At 39.8% G+C, this 12644-nt stretch overlaps 1 protein-coding gene across 3 annotated transcripts in view; it reads right to left on the bottom strand.

Annotated features, from left to right (window-relative positions):
* The window catches only part of LOC150092591 (low-density lipoprotein receptor-like), a 400302-nt gene that overhangs the window by 316961 nt on the left and 70697 nt on the right, over positions 1-12644 (bottom strand). For all 3 annotated transcript variants that reach the window (XM_090414387.1, XM_090414386.1, XM_090414388.1), the window contains exon 5: positions 10545-10661. In XM_090414387.1, the coding sequence (XP_090270513.1) occupies positions 10545-10661 (117 nt within the window). The remainder of the gene's footprint in view (positions 1-10544; positions 10662-12644) is intronic.

Below are 12644 nucleotides of genomic sequence, written 5' to 3'. Positions count from 1 at the left end.
CTCTTCTAGTGAGAGCATCGGGATTCCCAGTGCTGTGCTCAGTCTTTGCCAGACGCGTTGGGCTGGTGGGCAAAAATAAAAGAAATGCTCCACCGTTTCCACACCCCGGCAGACATCACAAAAGGGATCGCACGGACTGGGTATGTACCTAGATTTAACCTGTTTCACCGGGAGCTGCCCATAAGCTATTCGCCAGGCCAGATCCCGATGAAAAGGCTGTTCCCAGCTATTCTTGATGTTTTTAAAGAGAATTTCATTGTTTGTCCTGAGGTTTGGTGTATCATGCCTGGAGAGTTGGAAGAAATCCCAGTATACTACTTTCGGTTTGTGTGTGAGGATTTCTGTTCCTTTGTCTCTAAGTACTGTGAGTGATTTTACTAGTGTGCGGTACCACTTGGGCACAACCCTTGCACGGGGTCCAGCATAGTCCGTGGTTCCAAAGAGGGGGAGGAAAAGTCCTATAAAATATCTAATTAGGAGGCCTGAAATATGGTTTGAGTTTAAGGCCTTCCGTACGGTTTTGAATTGGGGTGGGGGGGGGGGGGGGTGGGGGGGGGGGGGGGTGGGGGGGGGGGGGGGTGGGGGGGGGGGGGGGTGGGGGGGGGGGGGGGTGGGGGGGGGGGGGGGTGGGGGGGGGGGGGGGTGGGGGGGGGGGGGGGTGGGGGGGGGGGGGGGTGGGGGGGGGGGGGGGTGGGGGGGGGGGGGGGTGGGGGGGGGGGGGGGTGGGGGGGGGGGGGGGTGGGGGGGGGGGGGGGTGGGGGGGGGGGGGGGTGGGGGGGGGGGGGGGTGGGGGGGGGGGGGGGTGGGGGGGGGGGGGGGTGGGGGGGGGGGGGGGTGGGGGGGGGGGGGGGTGGGGGGGGGGGGGGGTGGGGGGGGGGGGGGGTGGGGGGGGGGGGGGGTGGGGGGGGGGGGGGGTGGGGGGGGGGGGGGGTGGGGGGGGGGGGGGGTGGGGGGGGGGGGGGGTGGGGGGGGGGGGGGGTGGGGGGGGGGGGGGGTGGGGGGGGGGGGGGGTGGGGGGGGGGGGGGGTAAATTGTCGCATAAAAGTTTTTCACTTAGTTACAAAGTAAACTAAATAGACAAGAATTATATTCCTCATTTAGTCATTTACTTAAGCATAACACAAGCAAAGCTTGTACGTGCAGTATGTTCACAAACTGGCTGTGCACTTATTATTATTATTATTATTATTATTATTATTATTATTATTAAACAAGACCTCATGGAGTCAAAGACTCATCTAGGAGGTCCTTTTATCTCACACACACCTCATCATACCGTGTCTTAAACTCATTCAAACTCCTTGCAGACACCACACTCTCAGGCAAGGCATTCCAATCACTCACAACTCTGCACGAAAAAAACCTGCCTCTCACTCCCTTACTCACACCCTCTTTATACAGTTTCCAGGGATGACCTCTGGTTCTCCCCTGATCTCCCACTATTCTCTGTAGAACTTCTCCACCATTGATCCTATAACAACCCCTTACCAACTTGTAGGTCTCTATCATATCTCCCCTCTTCCTTCTCTCCACGAGACTTTGAAAAGATGTAATTTGCAGAGTCTCATGGAGAGAAGGAAGACGTCAGTGTCCTCCGCATCATTCCCAGAAGTCTTTGTGTTGTCTTCACAATTTTGGCGATGTGTCCCTTAAATTTTAGATCCTTATCCACTATCACCCCCAGATCTCTTATTTCCTCTACTTCCAACAATATATTCTCACCAAGCATAAATTCTGCATCCCATCTATGATTTCCAAATTTTAAAACATTACATTTTGCAACATTGAACTCACATCCCCATTTGCTTACCCAATCACTCAATTTATTCAAGTCTTCTTGCAAGGCCACAACATCTTCACTACTCTTTATGGTTCGTCCCAACTTTGCATCATCTGCAAACAACTGAATATCTCCATCCAAATCTTTGCCAATATCATTAATATACAAGTTAAATAGTAATGGCCCTAAAACAGACCCCTGAGGCACTCCACTTTTCCTTTTCCTGGATATTGCACCCCCATACACAACTTGTTGATACCTATTAGATAGCCAATCTCCAATCCAATGCACTAATCTAATATCCAACCCCATCTGCTCTGGTTTGACTGTCAACTTATCAAGAGGTACTCTATCAAAAGCTTTTGCGAAATCCAAGTATATTACTGTGTATCCTTTTCCTCTGTCCAAGGAAGCAGTCACTTTATTGTAATAAGTAAGTAGATTACTAAAACATGACCTCCCTTTAGCAAATCCATGGTGTCCATCAAAGGTTATACCATTGTTGTCAACCCAACTCTGGATCCTAGTTCTCACAAGCTTCTCCAACAACTTAACCACAACACCTGACACACAGATAGGCCTATAGTTTGATGCTTGAGTTCGATCACCTCCTTTATGAAGTGGCACAATCTTGCCCTCCTTCCACTCTTTAGGAACTTGACCAAGTGCAAGACTCGTATTAAAAAAATATGTCAAGACAGGTGTCAACTCCCTGGCACATTCTTTCAGAATACGTAGTGATATATTATCAAGTCCCACAGCCTTATTAACATCTAGTTTACTCAACTCCCCATACACCTCTTGCTCACCTACAGTCAGTCTCTCCTCCCCATCATCAACTGCTCTCAATCCCTCCATGAAGTAACATTCACAAGATTGAAAGATCTTTATGAACTGTTCATGAAGTATCTCCACCACACATTCCGCAACAGCTGTCTTTATACCATTTCCTCCAATCAATGTCATCCTTCCATAATCATTCTTTCTTTTGCTGGCTACATATCGAAAGAACTCCCTAGGATTCTTTTTGGCTTCATTAGATAACTGCTGTTCATATACCTCTCTTTAGCTTCTCTCACCAACAAAGTCATCCTCCTTGCCTGGTCTTTGTAGACCTCATGAAATTGGTTACTTCCACTTCTCTTATGCTGCCTCCACAATGCCCTTTTTTTCTGTATTGCATGCTTAATCTCTCTATTCATCCATCTCACACCTACCTTATTTAACCTTCTCACCCATGGTATACATTTAGACATTGCATCTACTAAATAGTTTTTGAAAATCCCCAAAGCTGCATTGATCTCTTTTCCAGCTAACTCCTCATTCCATGCTACATCTGCAAGCCATCTCCTGAGCTCTTCATAATCACCCCCCCTGTAGTTCCGCATATACCCTTTTTTCACAGGGGTCCTTGCACTGCTGGCAGCTAATAACTTCATGGTCACTTTCACCAATTGGTGGATGATTTGACACCTCATTTATAATTACATCCTCCGATGAGATGACCAAAACCAAGACCCTTAATCCTCGTGTGCCCTCTGTTATATACTGTCTGAGGTAGTTATCCCTCAAAAACTCAAGAAACTCATTTTCTTTACTTCCAGTTGCTATCTCTTCATTCCAGTCTATATTGCCATAATTAAAATCACCCATAATGATCACCCTTTTCTTATTTGCTTGGCTTATTTGACTATACATTTCACTATCACCACCATCCACATTACCAGGTCTATAACAACATCCCACCAGGTATTTGATTCTATTCATCTCTATCTCACACCATACTGCCTCAAAACCAATGGCCCTATTTCCCTCTTGCATCTCTACCTTGTATGGACATAATTCTTTCTCTATCATCAATAACACTCCCCCTCCATTTTTATCCCTTCTATCCTCACAAAACACATCATACCTTTCCATCTCTATTCCTGTCAGGATGTCGTCGTCATCTAGCCATGTCTCACTTATTCCAACAATCTCTGGGTGCACAGACGCAATTAGTGCAACCATTTTATCCGCCTTGTTTCTTATACTTCTAGCATTGGTATACAAACACAACAACTCATTCCTGGATCTACAGCTAGTTCCACTGATACCATTCATTCGATGTGATCTCTCCATGCAGGACTGGGGCCATTTCCCTTTCTGCCTCTTCATTTTAGAACCCTTTGCAATAACATCTGTTTCCTCTTGATCCCTGGTCATCCCATTACTTTCCTGCCTACACATGCTCTCACGTCCTCTTGGAGTATCCACCTTTCTCACGCTGTGTACCCCTGTCCACCCTGAGCCTCCCCGTTTCCCTGCTCCTCTTGCACACTCATTCTCTCATTTTCTATACTCATGTCACTCACTTCCCCATTCATTTCCACTTCTTCAGTCTCTCCTTTCTTACTCTCCTGCTCTTCCACATCACTCTCCTCTTGATCTGATTCATTCTCTCTATTCATTTCTCTACCTTCCAGCAGCAGTCTCTCCAAGTGACTCACACCATAACCACTCAAATGCTCTCCATCGCTCCCATACAGCTCACTTCGTCCCTCAAACTCATTCCACACATTAACAAACTGTACTCCCATCTCCTCACACATTTCAGCCAGAATATCATTCATAATCCTTCCTCTCTGCCTCATTTCACCACAATCATACCTAGGCAATACACTGACCACCCTTCCTGTCACACTATTCTCTTTTATCTTTCCAAGCAGTCTCCTGACATTCATTTTGACATGCTCTTTGTTCTCTCTCAAATCATTTGTACCAATTAATACAATTAACTCTTTTGCTCGCTCCCACCTCATATTCAATGCCTCAATCACTCTACTCATTTTACCGCCTGGAAAACATACCTTGTAGATTTTATCCTCTAGCGCACCTTTAATAATGGAGTCGCCATACAATGCCACTCACTCATCTTTCGTTAACTCTTTCATGCCATCATGATTTATTTTAATAGTTTTGACCTGAATTCTCTTAATTTCATTCAGCGTCCATTTCATTTCTTGCCTCATCCAATCCAATTCACCTTCCGAACCTCGTGACACATTCTCTCTATCATTAAATCTTTCTAATTTTCTAACTCTCGACCCCCTCTTCTCACTTCCCCTCTCATTTATCTTTCTTTGTTTCCGTACTTTCGGACTAACATGCATCCAACTTTTGCTATCATTCTTCTCACTTTTACTGTCATTTATCTTTGTTTGTTTCAGTACTTTCGGTCCAACATGCGTCGAACTTTCGCCATCATTCATTCTTTTTTCGCTATCATTTATTCTTTCGATTTTTTTTACTTGCGATTTCTGCATCACACAATTTCTACTTTCATTCGTTCTCTCAACTTCGTTTCTTTCCGCCTCACTTTCGTCCCTTTTAACATCCGTTATGGTTGTCAAATCGCTCTTTTTCTTTTTTCCTGATTTTTTAAAAGTATTTTTCCTATCTTTCTCACCATCCTTTTCTTTCAAACATGCACTCGCGACACAATCGGTACTAGCACTTTCTGTCATCAATATCATATTCGCATTCATTAGTTCCTCGTTCAGGTCACACTTCGCACACACCCTTCTTCCATCCGCACTAAATATCCACAAATCATTTATGTAATCGAAGGAATACATATAACAGACCTCACACTTAACAAAACGACTGAAATCTAAATTCAAATCATGGAATGACAATGCCGCCGCCATTTTTTTTTCTCTCTGCAGGTTAACTAGGTCTAATAATAACGATTTCGTAATTTAGTTTAGGCAAGAAAAAAAATCCCACACTAATAATACCGGTAGCGTACAACGTTTACAGCCGCTCTTACTCAAACAATTTTGCATATATACTTAATTATTCCTAGTAAAACTTATCTGAATCAGGAGCTCTTCAAATAACATCCGCAGCACTTGGCCCACCAGCCTTATATCTAGAGAAGTCTGACTTTGCATCAACTGCTCAGTATCTCATAATGTAAAGTATACTTCCTTTCAGACATGTATGCTACTAAGCATTACAGAAAGGGTCACTGCCCAGACCAGATGTTTTGATGATTATTGAGGTGAAAAGGTGTTCATCATATACCTACAGTAGTATAGGGGATGCAAGAGAGACTGATAGTGTTAAGAGGAAGAAGAGATGGACAGTAGGAGAGACAGAAAAAAGGCCTCAGCTTCTTTATATCATCATGCAGCCAAAGACTATCTTTTCTCTTTTTCACCAGTCTCCTGCAGCTGAATACCAACAAATTGGAGCTAAAATCCAAATATGACTGGTACCTAGGTGGTTAGCCTTTTCTAAGATAAATGCATTTAGTTCGCTTTCATTGACTGAGATTGCTCTCCAGTCATCCTTGCAGTTAACAAGACCACAGTGAACTAAGAAGATAGAACTGTGTGAAAAACTTCTCATCTCATGAATAGGTAGAATTTTATCTCTCCCTGAAGAATATTGCATAGCATGGGTAGTCTTCATCACTTTGCAAAAGTTTGGCATTTCCTAGATAATATGACATACAAATGCTTTAGAGTATTGTAAAGCAATTGAATGTCATATTGCTGGTTTTCAAAAAAAAAACATGTTTTTTCTAACTTTCCATAAATAATATTTTAACTCAATGATAAATATCAAAATTCTTTTTTCCATTGCTAACAGGTGTATGTGTGTGTGGGGGGGGGGGGGGATATTACAAAAAAGAACTTGTTCTGTTTTAAGTAATGAGATGTCCAACAATAATTACATATTCTGTTCCAAATACAGAGGGAAACTGCAGAATACATGTTCTACTGTTTCCAACAGTTACAGATGATCTCCAGTTAAAGTGCCTTCATTTGATAGCATTTACTGGAAGATGATCATATGCAATTCTCCAAGCAAGATCCCTTCTGTTAAGTCAGTTATCCATGGAACTTCTGTAAATTAATAAACAGAGTGTCACTGTTAATACCCAACTGCTAAAGTTTGCAGCAAAATAGGTTAAATATTTCCTTCTACTAGATTCTGCTATCATTGATGGAAAGAATGTCAATTCCATAATGATGCAACAGTCTTAGAGTTAAGCATAGAATGCTGCAGTGTTTGTTCATGAACAATCTCAGCAACTTAAGCCAAATGGACTATTGTAATCATACTGTATATTCCAAATACTGGGAGATGAAAATCCAGAGAGTACCAGAGAAGATCTGCATATGTGTGTGACTGGTCTGTATTATGTATTTTTGAGACTGTGTCTTAAACAGCAAAATTTTAACACTGAAAGATATAGGTTTCCATGTGTCTTTGATAGCTGAATAAATCACTTTTTAAGTTCTTCGTATTGGCTGGACCAAAAAAAAAAGAAAAAAGAAATAGTTGTCTTCATACAGATATTGTTAGTGTTTCTTAAAGGAACCAAAGATATCCCTTGTGTGGTGGACATATCTTCTGGTGAAAATATGTTCAGATATGTTGAGAAAGACTCTCATCCAGATCAGTGTGGATCTGAATGAGAGTCCTTTTGCCACAGAATTTGATGCACTGTCAATTGAAGAATGAAGCTGAAGGAATATCTGCTTAGTACTGCCATATTCTTATTTTAAAATTCCTTTCTTCCACTTGTTTCGGACTTTCCAGTTGTATATCTTCATGTTGATGTTTTTGATTAAGTCACTGCATTTTATACCATTGCATTAGTTTGCTGTGAATCAGCTTCTTGTTTTATGTGGGTTGTAGGTTGTTTTATGCAGGATGTGCTTTCCTTTTGAGGAAAACACATCCCTTTCTCCTTGGTCTCATCATTCTGGAACTGATCTCTAATTGTTCCATGCAGTGGAATTTAGGTAAGACTGACATGGTATGTCAAGATGTCTGACCTGAATTACTCTACTTATAAGAGGAGGTATAAATTTGATCAAGCCAGGAACCAATACCCTGTCATATTAAGCTGTGAATCTTCCATATGTCTGCTAGTTGAGCAGTGTAAAGACATACTTTACTGAAATACTTTAAATACTCCCACTGATGAGATCAAAAGATCTCATCAGTGGGAGCTAGATACAGGAAGAAACTTAAGTTAAATAAATGCAGACTTTATATATTTTCCATATATAAGTAATAAAATGGTGTATTACCATTTTACTACTTATGTGAAAAAAGTTGAAGTTCAGAGGGCATATTGCAAAAATTGGCAAAAGAGATCAAAAGATTACTTGGATGTTGTAAAACTTATCTTGTATATGTTGTAAATTTAGTTGGCTATGACTGGGCATATCCTGACCAATGAAACCTGACCACCATGTACATGGTGGTCAGGTTTCATTACCTTGGTTTCTTAGAGATCGGGAAGTGGAGAGGATTCAGAGACAAGTGACCAAGTTAATGAAATGCTTATGGATTGCTCCCTATAAGGATAAATTAAAGGTATGTGGGTCACAAAGTTTAGATGATAGGAAGAAATGAGGAGGTATGATAGAAACTTAGTTACTAAAGGGGTTCTATAAGATTGACAAAAAAGAAATTTTTCAACACATGACAAATAAAGGGAGAGAACTAGAGGTCATCCCAGTAAGTTGTGTAAGACTGTGGTTAGCAAAGGTGCGCAGACTAGATTTTTTGCCTAGAGAGTGGTGAATGAGTGAAATGGATTGCCAGTAGTCATAAGCTACCTGGCATGAATGAGTTTACAGAGAGGTATGATAGGTATTGTGTGTGTATAAAGATTAGTGTGGGTCACCTGAAACAAGTCTTTTAACTCCATTTAATATCCAGGGCCTGCAATGCAGGTGAGTGCCATTTGGAAGTGTTAGTATGAAGTTTCATTCTTTCTTTAAATTTTTGCAAAAAAATTAAGTACTGTAATAATAATTAGGTAAGTCAATATAATTGCTGAAAATTTACATATTCTGCATAAAAATAGATCAGATTTTCTCCCACTAAGATTGTCATGAACGTGCCTTCTTAGGTGCAGAATGTGCAGAACTCTGTGAAATCATCATGTCGCCAATGTAAGTAATTCTAACAATTCTAACCAATTCTAACCATTTTTATGATTCCAATTAGGTGTAATATGATATAGGATTTTAATATTGACAACTATAATGGCCTGTTTCATGGGGATGGTTTCTATTTTGAAATGAAAACAATAAAATTCAGTTACATTTGCTCTGGTTACTGTTGATAAGTAGTAGATATCATTTACTATATATAATATAGTATATAGTGCCTCCGTAGCGCAGTTGGAAGAACGATGGTATGTTGCACCCTTCAATTAGATAGGCCTAAGTTCGATTCTCGTCATTACAGGTGGAATCTTTATATGGACTTTTTCAATTGAAGGTGAATTAGCCGATCTCATATGGAGGTAGAGGGTTTTTCATCCCACATACAGACAAATCGGCCCTTCAGAACACATGCAATTTCAATTTACAGACAAAAAAAATACTAGCTATGGTGGTGGTGGTGGTGGTAGTAGTTGTGGGCAGTAGATGACATTGGTGTAGGTGATTGGTAGTAGAGGTTCTGTGTAGTAGTGGAGACAGAGAGTTGTACACTAGGTGTTCTCCCGCGATGAGCCTTCTAACTCCTTGGAGGTGTCACAAATAATAATAATAATAATCACTATATTACTATATATATAGATAATTTTGTTAATATCAAAACTAGGAAATTTAAATTTTAATTAATAAAATGTTTTCGAGAACAAATGTGTAATTTAATTTCTTTCTTGTAAATTCTTTCCACATGATTATGACAAAAATAAAAATAAATAAATAAATTGCCATTTGTTTGGGAGCATCCATTTCAGCTTTGCAGGCGAGCAACGTCCAGCCTAGCGCCGGCCTTGATAATATAGATATCCATATAATAATGAATGATAATAATATGTTATGCATGAAGACCAAATGTGGTATCCTTTTTTGAAACTGCAGAAAATTTTTGTCCTTTTTGCAAGTACTTTTATTCCAGTGGGTGAGTGGAAATCCTGACTGATTCAGTACCCATTAATCTGTAGGTTTCTGTCTAGGTATCAAATGATTTGCAATTCAGATTTCTCTTTTTTTTTTTTTTTTCTAAGAAACAAGGAAATGGTTGTTTAGAAATAACAAGCAATTTCTAATAAGCATGAGTCATGCGTTTATGAAATTTCTAGCTTCATTATTAATTAGATATTATGTGTCACTTCCTGTTCTTCAGGTGCAGCAGATTAAATACTAGTCCAGTACTGTGCATGATGCAGACATTACAGGCCTCCTGGTGAGAATGAATTATTTTTCATTCTGGCAAATGTGGGAATAACATTTGCCTTAAAGAACATTGTTTTTAAAAAAGTAATCTGAGCTCAGAGACCACCTTTCTGAACACAACTGAGCTAGCATTCTGATGTTTTGTAAAGTGCTTGCCATGAAAGTGATGAGATGAATGATATCTATGACTCATATTGTTTAGTTTAACAGGACATTGTTACTAATTTAACTGATGCATAAATATTTATTCCTAAATAATTACCTTAATAAATGAATAAATAATAAAGCATCATCAGTGCAGATACTAAAAACTAGGCTTACATTTTATGAGAAATAACCTGTACCAGCTAATGGGATAGTGGACAAAGGCTTTCATTCATTGTCACATACACCTGTTACAGGCTTCACCTTTTCATATGGTGATGTTCTAACAGGTCTCTAACATTCTGATGACTGTGTGTGTGTGTGTGTGTGTGTGTGTGTGTGTGTGTGTGTGTGTGTGTGAGAGAGAGAGAGAGAGAGAGAGAGATCTTTTTTACAATAATACAACACTTACTTACCACAGTTCTTTTCATCACTTCCATCTCCACAATCCTGATCTTGATCACAAACCCAACGTTTGGTAATACATTTGCCATTATTACAGGTGAATTCCTCTTGAGTACATGTCTCTCGATCTTTATTTTTAAAAGTAAATTAAGGAAACATGTTAACCATAGATAATAGTAAGCTGCACTATAGTAAAGCCTATGAACATGCATGCATGCATGCATGCACACACACACACACACACACACACACACACACACACACACACACACACACACACACAAATATTCAGTACCTCAGTATATTCTGTGAATTGGGAAAATACATTTGACTACTAGCAGAAGATAAGAAATACTTGGAAATCTGAAATACCAATACAGTTCATAAATACATTATTATTATTATTTAAATCTTTACCAGTAACTCAACATCACGGTCTGAAACCAACTAACTTAGTGCTAGATGGCGAAAAACATTAGCAACAGATCTGATAAAAAAGAAATGAATTCAATAATCACTGAGATTGAAACATACAAAACAATAGATTACCGTATGATAAGTTGATAGTCAAACTAGAGCAGATGGGGTTGGATATTAGATTGGTGCATTGGATTGGAGACTGGCTATCTGATAGGTATCAACAGGTTGTGTATGGGGAGTGATATCCAGGAAAAGGAAAGTTACTAGTGGTGTGCCTCAGGGGTCTGTTTTAGGGCCACTGCTGTTTAACTTGTATATTAATGATATTGGTGAAGATTTGGAAGGAGATATTCAGTTGTTTGCAGATGATGCAAAGTGGATGAACCATGAAGAGTAAAGATGTTGTGGCCTTACAAGAAGACTTGAATAAATTGAGTGATTGGGCACAGGAATGGGGATGTGAGTTCAATATTCCAAAATGTAAGGTTTTAAAATTTTGAAAACAAAAATGAGATGCAGAATTTATGCTTGGTGAGGATATATTGTCGGAGGTGGAGGAAATAATAGATCTGGGGGTGATAGTGGATAAGGATCTAAAATTTAGGGGACACATAGCCAAAATTGTGAAGACAACACAACAGCTTCTGGGAATGATGCAGAGGACACTCACTTGTAGAAGTAGGGAGATTCTTGTTCTATTGTATAAGGCTTTGATTAGGCCACACATGGACTATTGTGCCCAGATTTGGTCACCTGGTTTTCAGAAGGACGAAGCGATGTTGGAAAGGGTCCAGAGGCGACTGACTAAGGTAGTTTCTAGCCTCTGGAATGTTGAGTATGAGGAAAGATTGAAAAGATGCAACTTGCAGAGGCTGGTGGACAGGAGGAAGAAAGGAGATATGATAGATACCTACAAGTCAATAAGAGGTTGTTATAGGATCAATGCTGGAAACTGTATAAAGAAGGTGTGAGTAGAGGAGTGAAAAGCAGTTTTTTTTCATACAGAGTTGTGAATGATTGGAATGCCTTGCCTGAGAGTATGGTGTCTGCAGAGAATTTCAGCATGTTTAAAGCATGGTATGAGGAGCTGTGTGTATGATAAAAGGACCTCCTAGATGAGTCTTTGATTCCATGGGGTCTTGGATGAGTCTTCAGACTCCTTGAAGGTGTCATGAATAATAATAATAATAATAATAACCACTTTCATCACAACGAAAGGATGGCCCTCTTCAGGTTGTTAATCAAGTAAACATTTATAAGTTAAATCAAAATTTCAAAAACTCAGATAAAACATTTGTATTAATAATCAAAGAAAGACATATGTGTGATATCATCACTCTTTTATGATTGTTTAGAGGTAAGTGTTAAAAAAAGTTAAACTCAGTAATATTGAAAGATCTATTCAACAATTTCCAGACATTATGTGAGATAAGTCCCTGTTTTTTGTTGTAGGAGCCACATGAGCGAATATTAGTGGTAGATTCTTTGATATAACATGAAAGAAGTTTGTTTTAATATAGGGCATGGTGTTTACTGAATTCCTTGTTTATGTAGTCTTCATTTGCAGATTAGACTTGCACAAGTTTTGGAATGAGGATGAAGGAACCTTTCAGTAATGTGGTATGCAAAAGAGAGGAAAAATTTGGTCTTCTTTCAACACAAATCACTTCATCAACTGGGATAAAGTCATC

Source organism: Typopeltis vanoorti, chromosome 25, assembly GCF_054136105.1.
Source record: "Typopeltis vanoorti isolate ZY-2024b chromosome 25, IOZ_Tvanoo_1.0, whole genome shotgun sequence".
Taxonomy (NCBI): domain Eukaryota; kingdom Metazoa; phylum Arthropoda; class Arachnida; order Uropygi; family Thelyphonidae; genus Typopeltis; species Typopeltis vanoorti.
The sequence above is the reverse complement of the archived record's forward strand: the minus strand, read 5'-3'. Positions and strand labels throughout refer to the sequence as shown.